The sequence below is a fragment of the Paraphaeosphaeria sporulosa genome (assembly GCF_001642045.1).
Source record: "Paraphaeosphaeria sporulosa strain AP3s5-JAC2a unplaced genomic scaffold CC84scaffold_9, whole genome shotgun sequence".
In the NCBI taxonomy this organism is placed as follows: Eukaryota; Fungi; Ascomycota; class Dothideomycetes; order Pleosporales; family Didymosphaeriaceae; genus Paraphaeosphaeria; species Paraphaeosphaeria sporulosa.
Window position 1 is genome coordinate 199,238 of NW_017253368.1, and position 16,289 is coordinate 215,526.

The window sequence follows — 16,289 nt, forward strand, 5'->3', positions numbered from 1 at the left end:
GCAAGACGCATTGTTTTCTATGCATTTACCCTGCCGGTGTATAGTCTCCAGCAACATCATTAGATCAATGACTATGCTAGAACATCGATCGTATGCGCGAAAAGGGTAATGTAAAGCGTTTCCCGAAAACCCCATGTATTGCAGAGGCCAGAATGTGCTCGCAATATAATTTGGGGGCGATGTTGTCTTAGTATAGTGTCAACGCAGGCGCTACGATATCATCAGCGACATGAGTATCGGGAAGACCGCGCGAAGCCGAGCTGTGTGCTATGCAGATTCATCTGACGCTTTTGCACTGTGCTTCCTCGAAACCTTTACGCTGCACCAGACTGAGATCAATAAGGTGCGTGAGAGTATTGTACCGCCGCCAAGGCGTCCCCGCCTCATGTAAACACCACAAACGCAGGTGCAATATCCCCTTCCTGATCGATATCATCCGCGCATGAATACGTGCATTGAAAGAAATACAGTATAGTATAGCACCTTGCCGAGAAGAGAGCGAGCTGCCCAAAACAGACAGTCTCTGTAAACCGCATATGGAAGTCCGGCGGGTAAAAAGGCGGCGGGCCTAATGTAATGAATTAGACGAAGGCCTAGTCTACGATGATAGACCGCACAAACGATATACAAGGGTGGACTGGTGATTGGGATGTCGTTTTGACTGGGATTTCAAGGCTCCTTATCGGTATCTTTTGAGTAAGATCCTTGAGCCTCGGCACCTCAGTCCGTAAGACTATTTTCATGGCGCGATCACTCCTTCCTCGACAAAGCAACCTCAATGTTCCAAAACTCACCACCTAACCTCGGCAGCCCATGTTTCAACTCTGCAGCCGTGTCGAGCATCATGCTGTTCAAGAAATCCTGTATGCCAGATGACGGAGTAAGGCTGCTCCAAGCTCCACGCGCTAATTCGAGATACTCCTTGTTTCTTTCCATGCCACTGTGTATCAGACATAGCATGGCGGTACCCCCTGGGAAGGCAATTGTGGTAGCGCCCGAGATTCCACGTAACGGATTGAAAAAGTAGCGTACGGAACGAGCGATCCGACGCGCATAAAACAGTGCGTCAGTGGACGTGATCAAGGAGGATTGAGAAGATGTCGGCATCTTTGGCCGTAACACAATTGCAAGCGCTCCGTATGTGTACATGGCCACAGTCCAAAAGAGCAGAGTGAGATTCGCTCTCGCATTTCCTCTGAACGTTATCTCGGTAGGGTCCTCTGTGTCTGGGTACGCCAGGAGTTCCTCGTTTGCTGTAGTCCAGGTCTGAAGCTGCAATTCCAACTTTCTGCACTTAATCGTAATGTCGGCGCGAGCGATCGTATCATTTGGACTACAACGTAAATTATCAATGTCTTCCAACACCTCCGGAATACCAGCGAGAATGTCAATCAAACAATCCCTGGGCGCCTTAGGATGTTTCCCCCAGGGTATCGTCTTCCACTCGATGGCGTTCAGAATGGAGGCTTTCCTTCTTCGTATGGCCGCGACAAGAGGCGGCATCCGGGCATCCGCAAAGATATGATGCGCGATTCCATCCTGGAACCTATATGGCCCTTGTGCTGTGAGTATTGCAAGTTCACCCTGGGCATGCCTGCGCCAATTCTGCGCTTGCAATGTGGGGTTGACATCTGCACCGAAGAGCATCTCGAAAATGGCCGCTACCCTTGGGACTAGAAGCATCGCATCAGAGTTGGCCCTTTGCTGGTCTATCAGTGCTTTGCGCGTTTCCCTCAATGCTTGCCCATAAAGTCTTCTGCCTTGTCTGACCCATTCTTGTTCTCCTCGTGTTCTGCCCAGCATGGAGGTGCCCAGCGCTAAGGCTGCGAGCTTCAGAGCTTCATCACTGGCGTACGTGCTTGACAGCAAATCAATAACGTTATTCGGTCGGATTAGAAGGTCGCGGTGATTGTGGTCGCCCTGGGGCAAATACATTGAAAAGAACATCTCCAGTGTCTTTTCTCGGTATGCTGAATTGGCGAGGCCATGAGGCAATGAAGTACCCAGCTGTACTGGGTTGTACGCGTGCATGTTCACCGGACCAAGTTGCATACGCCCGGTCCTATGTGGTGCTGTCGCAACAAGTGCAGGATACGAAGGCGCAGCTGCGTGCACGAACATCCTATCCAAGTCATAACCACCACAAGTGATCCCACGAGCCTCGCACTGCCCGCATGAAGGCTGCTTTAGATCGCACTGCAGGTATCAACACTCCGATTCGTGGACACATTCACGCTTGCACGACAACTTACGCCCTTCTTTCGCTTGCGACACGTTATGCAGCCCTTGCTTCTACCCGGAACTCCCACCATGTCGTGAGCTTCGTTAGTTTATGATGTTTTGCAGCATTACGTATCAATCTGTCGCGCAATCATCCGGATTCAGATAAGTCGGTGAGTATGTTGCGAACACGGGATTAGAGACCCCCCGGCCGTTCCACACTTCTCCTCCTTGGCTTCGCTAATCTGAATTAGGCCAAGTCCTATGACGTAGATGTCGATCTCGCATTACCCCGGCCAAACAACCCTCCGCGAACTTCGCATGCAAGCGCCGTCACAGCCGTTGCCGTGTGTAGGAAAAACTGCGCTAACGATACAAAGCTACCGTCAACCCCTAAATCGCTCATTGAACGCCTGTATCGCGCACTAATCGGCGTCTTGGGAGTCTTGGTCTGGCCGTAGGGCTGTATCATCGCGGACTTGTCCTATGCGGGTGTACATTGAGAAGTAAGGCTGTGCCTGGAGAAATGGCCATGATGGAAGCAGATTCCCTTAGGAATGGTGATCGTGACGACGGCTCGGGGAGATTGTCTTCTGAGCAATGCGTACCACGGGAGTTCGAGTTGATATAAAGTTATGCAGTTGGTCCCGACCTCTGGATACAAACAACAGCCTCTACGCATCCCAGTTCTCATACTCGAAGACCTTGCACTAATTTCATTCATATTGTCAAGCAAGCTATCAGAACCTTCGGCTCGGCTACCATGGTGCGACAAACCCCCCCTCCACAAAATGGCTTCAATGCCTTCGCCCGTAAAGTCTACAGCCCCTTGGGTTTCTCCAAAGCCTACAACTTCATCCTATGGTTCATCTTCGCTGGTGGACTCTTTGGCTGTATGTCCCCCTTTTCTACCTCTCCCCTTTTCCACTTCACCTCTAACATAACCACCAGTCACCCTAGCACGCTTCATGTACCTCAACTTTGGTGGCGTCTTCTGTCCCTCGGGCGGCTCCAACAGCATGATCGGCGCCGCCCCTGGAGAATGCTACTGGTACCGCACCTTCAACTGGTACAAGACAGGCATCATATTGCACCTCGCTGGGATTCTTCCCGCCTGCATCTTGGTCATCCTCCAATTCACACCTGCCATACGCCACAAGGCTATTATCATCCACCGCGTTAGCGGCTGGCTCGCGATGCTACTATGGATCGTGTCTACTGTTGGAGCGTTGATGATCGCCAGACGCGCATTCAACGGCGGCATTGACACTCAGGCGTGGATTGGACTCGTCGGGTTCGGCTCCACCATCTGCTTCATGTTATCAATCTGGAATATCAAGAAGTTGCAGATTGAGCAGCACAGGGCATGGATGCTGAGAGGCTGGTTCTACGTACGTCATGCTTCTCCTGCGAATGACAAGTGATTACTGACGCGATACAGGCCGCGTCGATCATCACGAACCGCATAATCCTCATCATCGCGACGAGCATCATCTCTGCTGTAGGGTCGTATTACACTGTATGGCCGTGCGCAAAGATCGCTTACACCATGCGCTCGGACGAGGCGACACTGGAGGCGTACCCAGAGTGCGCATCGTACGTGAATGGGTCGGACCCCCTCCAGCAAGCGGTCGTTCACGCACGGTTTGGTGGTCGGGCCACAGAGATCGGCGCGGCTCTTAATATGTGCTTCGGGATGGCCCTATGGTTAGCTTTGGCTATGCACGCTATCGGCGTTGAGGTCTATGTAAGTCATGGCATATAGCGGTACTGATTTGACCAGATGGCTAACACTTTGACAGCTGCACCTCACACCGAAGGAGGCCGAACGCCTAAGGAACGTCAGCTATCAACGCCAGCTCGAGGCCGGCATGAGAAATCCGGGCTCGGCCGGTTTGACTGCAGACAAGCTGGGTGACTCCGTGACTTGGATTCCACAGGCTCGGAAGGACAGCATCGGAAGTGGAAACACACTAACTGCCGATGCACATAATAATGCACCCAAGTCCGAGCTACCGATGTCTGATTGAGTTAATCCGGAGTCACTGCCCTCAGCGACATGCAACTGTTTTTATGGAGGACAGTTACACATTGCACTGCATGGGTCTTTGCACACTGTATATTAAGCGTTACGATTTAACAATCATGATATTTCATTCAGGTCTTAGTACGATCGTAAAGTTCGCGAGCTGGTGGTATGTTGCGTACACTACCAAGGAAGTTGGAGAGGAGTAGACAGCTGATCCTTAGGTCCGAGCACAACGTCTGCGGTTCCAATGTCCCTAGCAGACGAATTAGCGGTGTCTGAGTGTCCACACAATGGTACTCACGCCGGCCCTCGAGGCGCCCAGTACTCTCCTGTCTTCTTGATGTCAAACGTCGAAATCCATTCCACGAGAGATTTTGCAGCAACATCTGGTGTCACGGCTGTCTGAAGTTAGCTCCAGCTATCATCTTATGCATGCGCGACTTACCTCCGCCCTCATCCCAGAACTTATCAAATCCCACGCCTTTAGTCAACTCCGTTCGCATGAAGCCTGGGTGTACAGCGGCTATCGCAACACCCCTTTCTTTCAGATCTAAGCTCAGTAGTTTCGCAGACATGTTGAGAGCAGTTTTGCTGGCATGATGTCTATACATATTAAGTCATCTCCATAGAATAGGCCAGGGTGGCTTACCCATAGTTACCGCCACCCTCCTTCTCGTGCCTCAGCGTTATACTTCCACTCTCGGAGGAAACGAATATGACCTTCGATTTGGAGTCGAGCAGTTTGGAGTCGTTAGCGAGGTTGGTGACAAGGATCGTAGGCCCGATGACACAGGTGCGGTACATCTTCTCCTCGGCTTCGAACGACGGCTCCTTCAATGATTCGGTGGCAAAATATCCTGCTGTGATAATCACAATGTCTATGTGAGAGATGGACCTCGTATGCACGAAATTGAGTAGGGTTTTGCCGGCATCTGGAGTAGCAATATCGATACCAGGGATATAAGTAAGATTCTTAGCTGCGACACGAAGGCATCAGCAACGAGCAGAAAGAGAACCATGCAAGAGAAGCTCAGCGACACAGTTAAGAAGACGAAAGTGCGTACTGCTGGGCGGTGGATTTGCGGTTCGCGCCGTCGCTAGAACGTGATTATTCGGATCCGATTTGTAGGCATTGGCAAGGCTCGCACCGAGACCACGAGTAGCGCCGACAATGAGGATGGTAGGCATTATGTCAGCGATGAGTATTCAAGGGTGTGAGAGCGTTGGAGTGAGTTTGGAGGAGTTGTTTCCATGCAGGCCTGAGGGTGAAGATGACGTAAGTGTTTGCGTGCTTGTAGCACCCTATGATGTGCAGAGCTTATCGATAACCTGGCCAGGAAACCGTGACCGCGACGCGACATGTTCCCTTTTTTTTATCATGACAGCTGGAACCATCAAGATCATTTTTAGGATTGGAAAGATAATCATGTCTATCACAAAAGAAAAGCGGCGCATAATGCGCCTGTCGCTGCTTTATGTGCAGCTGTGTCGTCCTGCTCACGCATTCACTCCATCATTGATTTCCACTCCTCCGGGCAAAGTCTCTAACCCTGAAGCAATGTTAGCGAACTTTACTCCCCTCTCTTAGACTCAACTTACAATTGTCATTTCCTACATCTTCAACTGCCTTTTGTGCAATCTTACACTTCATAGCCTCCTCATCCGTCTGCCTCGTCAGCTCCTTACAATGATCGTTGTCGCATCTCGCGTTGATTGCGCGCTGGAGGGAGTCTCCTTTCCATCCAAACATGTAGTCACCATGGTTCCCGTGTCCGGTGCTAGTTTCTATTAGTTTATCGCATTCACATGATCTAGACGACGCAAGGCACTGACGCGTCACCCATGCTGAATACTAGTGGCTGGCTTCCGTCTTCCGGCCACATTCCCTCTCCGTTGAACTCCGTGGTGTCGAAAATCACTTCGTACATGAGCTGCGGCAAATGTACTGGGTGCGTGTCGGGACATTTCCCACGTTCCAACTCCGGAGTATATGGACGGCTAACCACGGGGTCGGCGTAAGGTTCGAAGGGAATGGTGGCATATGCGACATGCGACTGGATGGTAAATGAGAACAGGACGTACAACGACCGGAAGTGTACTTACCTGGTGATCAGGCGAGTCTAGGTTCTTGCCATCCCAACATGTTGGGAATGTCACTGGGAACGTGAGCAATGAGCATCAGAACAGGTGATTCCCGAGAGAGAAAAGCTCAATTACCTTGCGTCCGAATTCCGCCCTCACATTGGTGATCGGGCAGGTGTGTCGTGTCATTACCCGTGCATGGCGCGCCACCGAACGGTTGCTGGTCCTTGAACAAACAGCGATGGCAAATACCTCGAGATTCTCCTGTGGTATTACGTAGCATGGGATTTCCCGCGAGCATACGAAAGCCCTTTAATGAATCAGCACAGCCTTAGCGATATACAGTAGAGAGCGCGTACCGGAGCGAAGGCCGTCACGTTGCTCACACCATCATACGTCGGGATGTAATAAACTGTATGGCCCCCGTCTTGGTGTAGGCCACCGTTCGAGACCTGTTTCACTCTTTTGTACGTCCCATTTCGGGCACGAAAGTACAGCGCTGCGGTCCAGTAGTTGCTATGTTGCGTTAATGGCGTTCGTTCCAGATGGTGCTGGATTCAGGCTACCTGAAGTCCTGCCATATGTCAGCGCTAAGCCGGGATGAATGCATCACACAGATTTGATGCGGAGACACTTACTTCACTAAAAGTACAGCTTGTGCAGGTAGACTCTGTAGGCAGGTCGTACTTCACGGGCTCCATGTCTGGTCTGAAAGAGTTTCCACCTCTAACGATCATTAGCTCCATAGTTTAACACAGATGAAGATGATGCTGACACAATTTGATGCGTATGAGGTGTTCCAATCTGGCCCGGGTTCACCAACGGATCCAATCTCTCAACTGTAAGTTGTGAACACGCGAATCGCATCATATGCGCCACCTGCGCACGCGATACGCCCAACAGCACAAGCAGAGACAAGATTGTCGTGTACATCTTGAACAGTGTCGAAACCAAGTTGTGCAGAAAGACCGAAGTATAGCAGGGGTAAGGACGGCTGTCTTTATGACAAGTGACAGGATCCGGGCGAAAACCCTAGGGTAAACCCTGTCTAATCTTCTTGCCTTATCGGTGTGGGGCATGTGGAACTGCCGTTGAACCAAGACGCGATTTCATCCGAGTGTTGGAGGTCGCTACCAGGGAATTATAGGTTGGTGCGTGGGGTAATTAATTTGCGATAGAAGAGATACATCTACTGGCCAGGATCATCGCGAATGATGGAAACGATTACACCAACACTCGGACCAGCGACGAAAAGACATTTTTAAGCTGAATTCCATGCCATGGGCACACATTTCAGAGCCTCGTCACGGGCGAGCAACTAGCTGCCACAAGCACTGCAGCTTCCAGACTTCACATACGATATGATAAGACGAAGATGCTACGCTGAACAGTAACATGTAGGACAGAGAAAACGATTGACAAGAAAAACCGCGAGATTGTATGTTGGTACAGAGAACAGAAAGAACGCATTGGGTTGCGGACAACCCAGATACGGATACAAAGCCTGTGTGAGTTAGGGCAGGGTGGTGTATGTCTCAGCTCCTTGGCTTTTGCAAGCCACCTCCACTTTGTACACGCTGGTTTGCGACATCTAATAACAGATCCTTTCCATTCACAATGGACGGAACGCCTTTCAGCGATAGAACCTTATTCGTATCCAAGTACTAAGGCATGGACGAATGCTCATGTCCGAGAAACATATCCATTATCGCAGAAATCGATATCTCGAAGCAGTAATTTCCTGGAAACTGAAAAGACTCATCAAAATATCACAACGAAACATAATTCATATATCACAATACGTTATCCCGGAAATCCCAAGCTGCTCCAATGCGGTCCAAGCAATTATGTGGCAGTTCCACTCTGGAGAGATTCAATGTTATTTCCATCAGAGATTCGACTTACAGAGCACAAGGAGTTAAGATCAACTCGTTCGACAACGATTCTAGGTCAAAAGCTGAAAGTAGGGGCATTAGACCTTATAAGGTCTGACGATGACCTTACCAACATTAAGTCATCGGTCATCAATCAGCAAATAGTAGAATCAGATCATTTCTGTAGGGAAATATTTTCAACAGTATATAGGCGCTTCTACTGCGAGCTGAAAGTGACAGTTCAGCTGGAGGTGACTTCGGGCGGCTAATCAGATCAATCTTTAAATATGATTTTGTTACAAAAACAATTGACGTTATACTTGTGCTCTTCCTTGTCGAGCAAAGTTTGAGGAGACGTATGGGCCACGATGTTGTCCGATCGTCTGTTAGGATTCAAAACCAGGCTCCTCACCAAATTCGGCAACATCGCGAAGTTGAGCGGAGCACGTGGTCTTGAACTTCGCGCATCTGAACGTCTAAGCTAAGAGTCTACGCATGATCGCGAGGAACCTTGAAATCATAGTCCCGTCCAAATATAGCCTTATCTCCTTCCCATGCGTCGATCCGCGCAGTCATTATCCACTCGGTAGCTGTCGCCCTCATCTTCGTCCAACCCTTGAAACCGACTTTAATATCGCCACGTTCAAATTCCCTCTCCATGCCTTGGTATACCTCCGCAGACAATGGATCAGTAGGATGGATGCCCATGACCATCGGCGTAGTCCACCCGAAGCGCCATCCAGTCTCCTCAATTTCCCATTTGCCGTCGTCCCAATCCACCACAAGCTCCGTGCGTCCAGTATCCCAATCTTGCTTCACGAAGTTCTTGTGGTTAGCAGGGCGTATCTGGGTCTTTGCAAGAGAGCCATTGATTGCTGGTCTGAAAGGCTTGAGCTGAGAGTCCAGCGAATTGTCGGTGCGTACGGGCAAGTCAATGGAGCTGGATCCAGTATCGATCGTGAGTGTAGTCATCTCAGGAGATGGCCAGACGATGGGGAAATACGTGGAGGATAATGCAAGGCGGAGACGACTACCCACACCGAGACGTTGCCCAAAGTGGTTGAGTTTCAGCTTGACATCGTAAAACTTCCCCGGTTCAAGTGCTTTGAGGTCTTCATGGCTATCGCGATGAGTGAGATTGAGCAGACCATAGGAAACTCTTGTGGCAGCGCCACCTGGTAAAACCTCCGAAAGCGTTGCAGCTAACAAGGCGTCGGGCTTGTCACTGGCAATGCGGACGTTCAAAACAGCTGCACCAAGCAGATCGAGGGGCTCTTTCAGAGGCTGGGTATCAAAAACGAGGCTGCCACCAGCTTCCAGGCGCTGATCAGATGGGCCTTCGCCTTCTACCCCAAATATCAACCATCTTCCCCCTGCAAAGCCAAGCGTTTGCGGGGAGCAAATCTCCATCTTTGCGTCTTCGCGACAAGATGAAGGTTTTTCGGTCAGCCGTCCTGGCACCAGGCCCATTCGGCGCGTCAGCGCCTTTTCGTCGGACCACTTGTTTTCTGCCACCCACTGGCCAGGGCGAAACTTGTCGTGAGGAGCCGGGGGAGCGGGATCTTGCAGGTAACACCGAAGCTGAGGCTCATCCATGATGCCCGTGTCGTCAATGCCCTTCAGCCACTTATCCCACCATCGAACCGTTTCCTGCAAAAAGCCAATCTGCGGGCCAGGCTTCGCAAAGTTTGGATATTTGTGACCCCAAGGACCCACGAGACCCTTCTTAGGGCATTTGAGATTCTCTAGCATCCTGAAGACTGTGTTGGTGTATGGATCCTGCCATCCACTTACTAGGTAAGTCGCGGCCTCAATGGAGCTGTAGTCCTCGCCTATGGAACCATGCTTCCAGAAGTCGTTCCGTCTTTGGTTCTCATGCCACTCCTTTGCGAAGAAGCCTCCAGATTTGAGGCGCTGCAGCCAGAGGTCTCGCCATTGGTCTCCTACAATTGCGGGATCGGGAGGACACGAGTTGATTGCGAACATTGAAGCTGCCCAGGTGAAATTTTCAGTCAGCTGGCAGCCACCCATATAGTGAATGTCGTCATTAAATCGATCGTCGGTCGAACACATCGAAACAATGGCCTTCAGTTCCTTTGGTTTTCTCGCAGCAACTTGCAGCGAGTTGAAGCCACCCCAAGATATGCCGATCATTCCACAAGACCCAGTGCACCACTTCTGCGCTGCAATCCATTGCAAGACCTCAAGCGCGTCGTCCTGTTCCTGCTTCAAATACTCGCCCAAGATCAAGCCTTGGGAGTCACCTGTACCGCGCATATCTACACGGACGCAGGCGTACCCGCGGCCCGCAACGTATGGCATGTTCATTGCATCACGCTCAGCTGTCATATCGCGTTTGCGGTACGGCAAGTACTCTAAAATAGCAGGTACCGGATTAGATTCTGCGTTCTCTGGCAGCCAGATCATGGCTGAGAGCACAGTCCCATCACTCAGAGTAATGGGCGCATGGTAGATGATGCGAATCGGTAGGAGATGCATCGTGACTTTCGTCCACCTGTTCTCCGTTTAGACAAAGATTTTTGTGCTTGGTCCACAAAGTACTTACGCGGATTATACTTATCGTGATGAAAATCACCAAGAGAAAGCACGAAGTGACCCAGAGTTGAGTTTCAACGCAGCTCAAGGAACATAACAAGGCTATCGGTCCGAAGTCGCAGTACGCGATTCGCGCATCTGGACGACGTGAGGTTACATGCGGGCCTTCACGGCTCATATCGAATAGAAAGACCCGCGTAACAACTTCGGCGGATACTGGACACATACTGATTATGTAGTAGCATTGGTCTGGGCAAAATCAAATGATACCGTCCCCATTCTTGCGCTGACCTCCGGCTACCGGACCCTATCACTATACCAGAACGAGGTTAGCGCAGCATGATACCTGCTTGGGCACGGGTCGCAAATGAAAGATCACCTCCATTCCCCACTTTCGGGACATCTCCGCACTCACATCTCCATCTGACTCGCCACGAGGAGGCTCCGGTATCTGATACCCGATGATTCATCGGCATTCTCGAGCGACGGAAACGTACATCGCATGCACCCATAAGATGCCACCTAAGCGGAATCGCTTGCTCGATACCGCTTGGAAACGCGCGCTTTTCTCTGTCGGAGCCGCGCGATGGAGTCTTGGAAAGCAGCTGATCAATTGCCGATTCTGATGCCTATCAGCACCCATTACGAAGTTGAGTCTTACTTAAGGACGCTCTGCCGGCATGTGTGAACCGTAGCTCTGGAACGATTTACCAACTCTCTGGGAAAGTAAGGGCACGATGTCAGCCCCCGAGATCACCACCATCCACGATCGGACATCCGCCGACGAGAAGGATGCCAAGCTAGACCAAGCTGTCGATGTTGGTGATGTCGAATCGGTCATCGAGAAGGGCACCGCCCGAGCCTTCTACAGCAAGGTTTCGGTGTACCTGATGATGCTGTTCTCTGGTCTTGCTTTGGGGTCCGATGGCTACAACGCTGCTGTCATGAGCAATCTTAATCTTCTCTTGACGGTCATCTATCCCGATGCTCTGTCATCAGACATGAAGGCACGATTGTCGAACGCTTTCCTGATTGGAATGATAGTGGGCATGGTCGGATTTGGTGTCGTGGTCGATCAATTGGGCCGCAAGACAGGAGCAGTACTTACCACCTTGATCCTCCTACTTGGAATTGCGTTGAGCACTGGTGCGAGTGGAACATCGCCACTCGGCCTGTTTTGGATGCTCGTCGTTGCTCGTGGCATTGCCGGCGTTGGCGCTGGAGGAGAATACCCTGTGGCTGGTATGCCTTCGAAATCATCATCCACTGCACCCCTGCTAACTTGAATAGGTGCCGGTGCTTTAGAGGCTTCTGATGAAGCAGGCCACTTCAGGAAACGAAGAGGCTTCCTATTCGCGATGATTGGCGATCTCGCAGCTGGTCTAGGCTACTGCTTCGGAGCATTGGTGCCACTGCTACTTTTGCTCTGCGTCAACCAGAGAGTCGACAAATACCACATCGTCTGGCGGACCGCTCTTGCGGTCGGTGCCGTTCCTCCACTCTCTATATTTTATTTTCGCATGCGCATGAAGGTGTCAACCGCCTATCGCAAGTCAGCGCTTCGCAAGCAAAGAACTCCTTACGTGCTGATCGCCAAGAAGTACTATCGAAGACTCTTTGGCGCTGCTCTGGGTTGGTTCCTATACAACTGGATCTCGATTCCATTTGGAATCTTCGGTTCGACTATCGTATCTCGCATGAACCCTGAGAACTCGCTCCTCCAAAATCTAGGGTGGGGCGTTGTTATCAACGCTTTCTATCTACCTGGCCCCTTCCTCGGTGGTTACCTGTCGGACAAAATTGGTCGCAGGAAGACGCAATGTGTTGGGTACACTGCTCAGGCGATTTTAGGTTTCGTACTCGGTGGTGCTGGTACGCAGATACAAACGGTGTTCCCACTTTTCATCGTCTTATACGGCATCTTTCTTACCCTAGGCGAAGTCGGCCCTGGAAGGTAAGTGCCAATTGATAAGTCAACTGATACTCGTCTCTAAGTTTCTGCAGCACTGTAGTGATTACAGCTACCGAGCCTTTTCCCACCTCGGTGCGAGGTCACACCATGGGCTTCATCTCAGCCTGCTCGAAGGCTGGAGCAGCCATTGGCACTGAGGTAAGCAGTTTCTTCTTCAGACGCTCCGGGAAAATGCTTACATCGACCAGGTCTTTACTGCTATCATGGCCTCGTATACCGATCCCAACAAGTCAAATCAGGTCGCGTTCCTAGTCGGATCAGCTTTCGCTGTCCTAGGTGCCCTGAATGCTTGGTTCGTTATCCAAGACGGATCGAAAGTTCTTGACAACGAAGACGAGATATGGAAGGATTATCTAGTCGCTAACGGATGGGATGCCAACTGGGGTGATCATGAAACCGAGGATCCCAAGCTTACACGGAACCAAGCGCTTCTGCCAACATCCTAAGTGGAGATGGCATCAGTGTGGCACTAGTAGACCTGTAAATGTAAGGGGCAGGGACGTGAAAGACACCAACGCGCCTGACAGGACGAGCCAGAACGACAATCCATTGCAACAAAGTCCATCAACCCATAGCGACAGCGTCGACGAAAGTCATGCATCCAAAGCGACAAAAGTTAAGCCGTGAAAGCACCAGTGTGATAACAGCCCATGAACCATACGCATCTATCGCAAGAAACAACGACGAAACATTACATAAAGTTCACAAATGCTAAGCAATCTCTTCACAGTCTGAATATCTCGTGATGAATTGGGTATCTAAAAGGAAATCCGACCATACAGTCTAAGCCTCCGCATCCTCTCTATCTAACATAGGAAATCTTGTCCGCCGTGTAATTCTAACATTGAAGTCATGTACGACCATAATGGCCAGCGACTCAACGTGGAGTGGTCTCTTGTTATCGACAATCGCAAAATCAAATCTCCGCATCAACTCCACAAACAACTTCCGCACTTCCATATATGCAATGTGCGTCCCCATGCACTGGAATTTGCCAGCACCGAATACAAGCGCAAGTGTTGACTTCATACGGCTGAGCCTATAGCCATCCTCTTCTTCGGCGGCCTCTAGCCAACGCTCCGGACGGAAACAGTCCGCGTCAGGGCCGAATACTGCTTGCGACCTCAACACGCCGGGGACGTTGGCGCCGATCTGAGTGCCGCCGGGTACTGCGTATCCGCATACAGTGTCGACCCCCTCGGGTGACAGCTTCGATGGCGAAACCGAGGGCGGGTGCATGCGCATTGCCTCGCGGAGCACGGCGTCCAGGTAGGACAACGAGCGACTCTCAGCATCTGTCGCTGTGGGGTAACTCAGCGCGCCCGAAGCTGTGGCAGCATCGATTTCCTGCTGGAGCGCCATATATGCGGGTGGGCAGGTTAACAAGCAAAGCATGACCATGCGCGACCAGTTCGACGTCGTATCGGACCCGGCGATGATGTGGATGTAGACTTGCTGCATCAGTTCATCGCGGGTCATTCCGCTGCGGATGAATTCCTGCATCATGTCGTTCTTGGGTTTGGCATCAGGGGCGGTCCTTCGGTCGACGAGGTTCTTTGCGAAGCCGAAAAGGATGCCGAAGCCGACTTTGTCGCCTTCTTTGGGAACGAGGCAGCGGAATGGCCACATTGTGCGCAAGCCGGATAACCAGGGGACGAGGCCGGCGACAGTGACCATGCGCAAGGAGAGGTCGTTAATTTGGGTCATACGGTTGATGTCCTCGTCTTTCTGAAGGAAGCCGAAGGGCTCACCGAAGGCAAATGCGCCCAGGCAGTCGAGAGCGTAGAAGTGCATTTTCTCGCCGAAATTCATGATTCGTGCAGAGGTCTCGTTTCGGCGACCTTCTGCGGTGGGGTTGGTGGATGTGCGATTTGTGGCGTACTTTCTATCGATGAGATCAATCAATTTGGAGATTTGGCGATCAATGACGGGCTGTACGTCAACAGAGTACTAGTATCTAATTAGACTCGACCACCTTCAAAAAATAATGTGCACGAATTGCAACTTACGGCAGTGCCCATCTTGGCCCTCAACGCCTTGTGTCTGGCAGGGTCGCGCTGCGAAGCCACGTGAGGATCACCCTCTGTCACACGTCCAGCGTCGTAAGCCGGTCCTTTGGTGTATTTGGTCCGAATGCCTGATATCCTCCTAAGCTCATCCGGATCTGAGCAGAGCAGAAGGTTGGGCCCAATGCGAACGAGATCGCCATATTTGTTCCCCGCGTCAACCATGGACGGGAACAAGTTTCCCACCCACGCATGTTTCAGCAACCACAAAATTGTGAAATGCGCAGCGGGTGGACCTGGAATGTGGGACAGTCTTCTCCATGATTGGTATTCCCAAATTGTGAGCAGAATAAAAGACAAAGTAACAAAAGAGGGAAGTGCAAATGTGGCTATCCGCCAAACATCGTCTGTGGTGAAAGATGGAATGGAAGAATCTGCTACCGCAACATTGAAAAACGTAAAAGATGTAAGAGATTGTTCGACCATGATGCCGGAAAAGTATGCTGTGACGCTTTGATGTACAGTGCCTATGTCCTGGATGTGAGCACCAGGTACCGGGAGCGAAGTCATTATCAATTGTACAACCAAGCTGCAGCTCCGGCTACGGCATCTCGCGGCATGTACCCAGCGTAAGCAACATCCTCGATTTGCTTGTGATAGTGATGGAAAGGGTGTATGGGACCCAGTTTCAGCGATCAATTCTGCCTCGCTACAGCCAGAACTGCCACTCTACACTGTTACTAAATATAGCTATCCAGGGTATACTCACACTATCTCGCTGCCGCACCATAAGATCTCGGGAATATAAAGAAAATAACGTGACATGACTAGCTCAATGGGAACGTCTTCGCTGGAGCGCCTGCCGTTTCGAGGCACGGCGCCGAGGCCGTGAGCCGGCACGTGTGGAGAGCGTGGACGGACTTTTAGGATCGGCGGGCTGCTGGGGCGAGAGATGTGGGTCCGTAGTGATTTGATATCTGGGAAGTCGAGCTAGAGATGCGATAAGTCACGTCACTGGCGTGAGTGCATCGCGAACCAAGGGCACCGCCTCAACTAGCGTGGCCCCCATATTTTTCCGCGCAACGTTCTCTAGCTTCAGCCTTCTTAATTAATATGGTACCTAGGTGCCTTCCACGGCACGGCTCGTGCGAACGCGCTTGGTACTGCGCTAGACATGGTAGACTAAAATTGGAGACGAATCAACTCGAGTGGATGAAGTCGACGGTTGGTGAGCGACACTTACCTACGCACCCTCTGCGAACGACTTCAGCTATCACACTAAGCAAGTTTTCAGCAGCCGCAAGACGGACAAGTTCCCGTGTGCATGTACACTATCTGGAAGTCGTAGCACACCTCGTAGATCAAGGTGTAAATCACTACCCCTTGTACCACGTCGAAGTCCGACGCCGACATCGTCCCTTCGCACTCAAGGGCGGTCACGGTGCCTGGATGCATACGCGAAAAGGATCAAGTCCGCACGATCGCAGAGCTCACCTCGTGGGGTACAAGATCGCCCACAACAAGTTCCATCCTTCGATCGTCACGTTTTG

The 16,289-nt window shown here is 51.2% G+C and overlaps 7 protein-coding genes across 7 annotated transcripts; 2 read left to right on the top strand and 5 right to left on the bottom strand.

Moving 5' to 3' along the window:
* Nucleotides 1-362: 362 nt before the first annotated feature.
* Nucleotides 363-2,394, bottom strand: CC84DRAFT_1152037 (uncharacterized protein). The gene is made up of 2 exons (XM_018176785.1): nucleotides 2,253-2,394; nucleotides 363-2,196 (listed from the first exon to the last, which is right to left on the bottom strand). Exons 1-2 carry the CDS (start codon nucleotides 2,310-2,312, stop codon nucleotides 751-753), a joined length of 1,506 nt encoding a protein of 501 aa, XP_018032302.1. The 5' UTR covers nucleotides 2,313-2,394; the 3' UTR covers nucleotides 363-750.
* A 589-nt stretch (nucleotides 2,395-2,983) lies between these two features.
* CC84DRAFT_1152039 (uncharacterized protein) lies at nucleotides 2,984-4,250 on the top strand (the record flags this gene model as incomplete). Its single annotated transcript, XM_018176786.1, has 4 exons — nucleotides 2,984-3,113; nucleotides 3,172-3,611; nucleotides 3,662-3,967; nucleotides 4,023-4,250. 4 exons carry the CDS (start codon nucleotides 2,984-2,986, stop codon nucleotides 4,248-4,250), a joined length of 1,104 nt encoding a protein of 367 aa, XP_018032303.1.
* A 131-nt stretch (nucleotides 4,251-4,381) lies between these two features.
* CC84DRAFT_1261995 (NAD(P)-binding protein) lies at nucleotides 4,382-5,500 on the bottom strand. The gene is made up of 5 exons (XM_018185116.1): nucleotides 5,314-5,500; nucleotides 4,899-5,226; nucleotides 4,695-4,852; nucleotides 4,551-4,647; nucleotides 4,382-4,502 (listed from the first exon to the last, which is right to left on the bottom strand). The coding sequence occupies exons 1-5, from the start codon at nucleotides 5,435-5,437 to the stop codon at nucleotides 4,430-4,432; spliced, it is 780 nt and encodes a 259-aa protein (XP_018032304.1). The 5' UTR covers nucleotides 5,438-5,500; the 3' UTR covers nucleotides 4,382-4,429.
* A 310-nt stretch (nucleotides 5,501-5,810) lies between these two features.
* On the bottom strand, nucleotides 5,811-7,201 carry CC84DRAFT_1251904 (uncharacterized protein; the record flags this gene model as incomplete). The annotated part of the gene is made up of 8 exons (XM_018184348.1): nucleotides 5,811-6,027; nucleotides 6,083-6,303; nucleotides 6,353-6,405; nucleotides 6,467-6,641; nucleotides 6,691-6,847; nucleotides 6,898-6,905; nucleotides 6,970-7,057; nucleotides 7,107-7,201. 8 exons carry the CDS (start codon nucleotides 7,199-7,201, stop codon nucleotides 5,811-5,813), a joined length of 1,014 nt encoding a protein of 337 aa, XP_018032305.1.
* Nucleotides 7,202-8,678: 1,477 nt separating this feature from the next.
* On the bottom strand, nucleotides 8,679-10,972 carry CC84DRAFT_1152045 (alpha/beta-hydrolase). The gene is made up of 2 exons (XM_018176787.1): nucleotides 10,772-10,972; nucleotides 8,679-10,720 (listed from the first exon to the last, which is right to left on the bottom strand). Exon 2 carries the CDS (start codon nucleotides 10,702-10,704, stop codon nucleotides 8,695-8,697), a length of 2,010 nt encoding a protein of 669 aa, XP_018032306.1. The 5' UTR covers nucleotides 10,705-10,720; nucleotides 10,772-10,972; the 3' UTR covers nucleotides 8,679-8,694.
* Nucleotides 10,973-11,654: 682 nt separating this feature from the next.
* CC84DRAFT_1098404 (MFS general substrate transporter) lies at nucleotides 11,655-13,179 on the top strand (the record flags this gene model as incomplete). Its single annotated transcript, XM_018174765.1, has 4 exons — nucleotides 11,655-12,003; nucleotides 12,052-12,715; nucleotides 12,766-12,871; nucleotides 12,922-13,179. 4 exons carry the CDS (start codon nucleotides 11,655-11,657, stop codon nucleotides 13,177-13,179), a joined length of 1,377 nt encoding a protein of 458 aa, XP_018032307.1.
* Nucleotides 13,180-13,462: 283 nt separating this feature from the next.
* On the bottom strand, nucleotides 13,463-15,273 carry CC84DRAFT_1152051 (cytochrome P450). The gene is made up of 2 exons (XM_018176788.1): nucleotides 14,743-15,273; nucleotides 13,463-14,683 (listed from the first exon to the last, which is right to left on the bottom strand). Exons 1-2 carry the CDS (start codon nucleotides 15,223-15,225, stop codon nucleotides 13,517-13,519), a joined length of 1,650 nt encoding a protein of 549 aa, XP_018032308.1. The 5' UTR covers nucleotides 15,226-15,273; the 3' UTR covers nucleotides 13,463-13,516.
* Nucleotides 15,274-16,289: the final 1,016 nt, after the last annotated feature.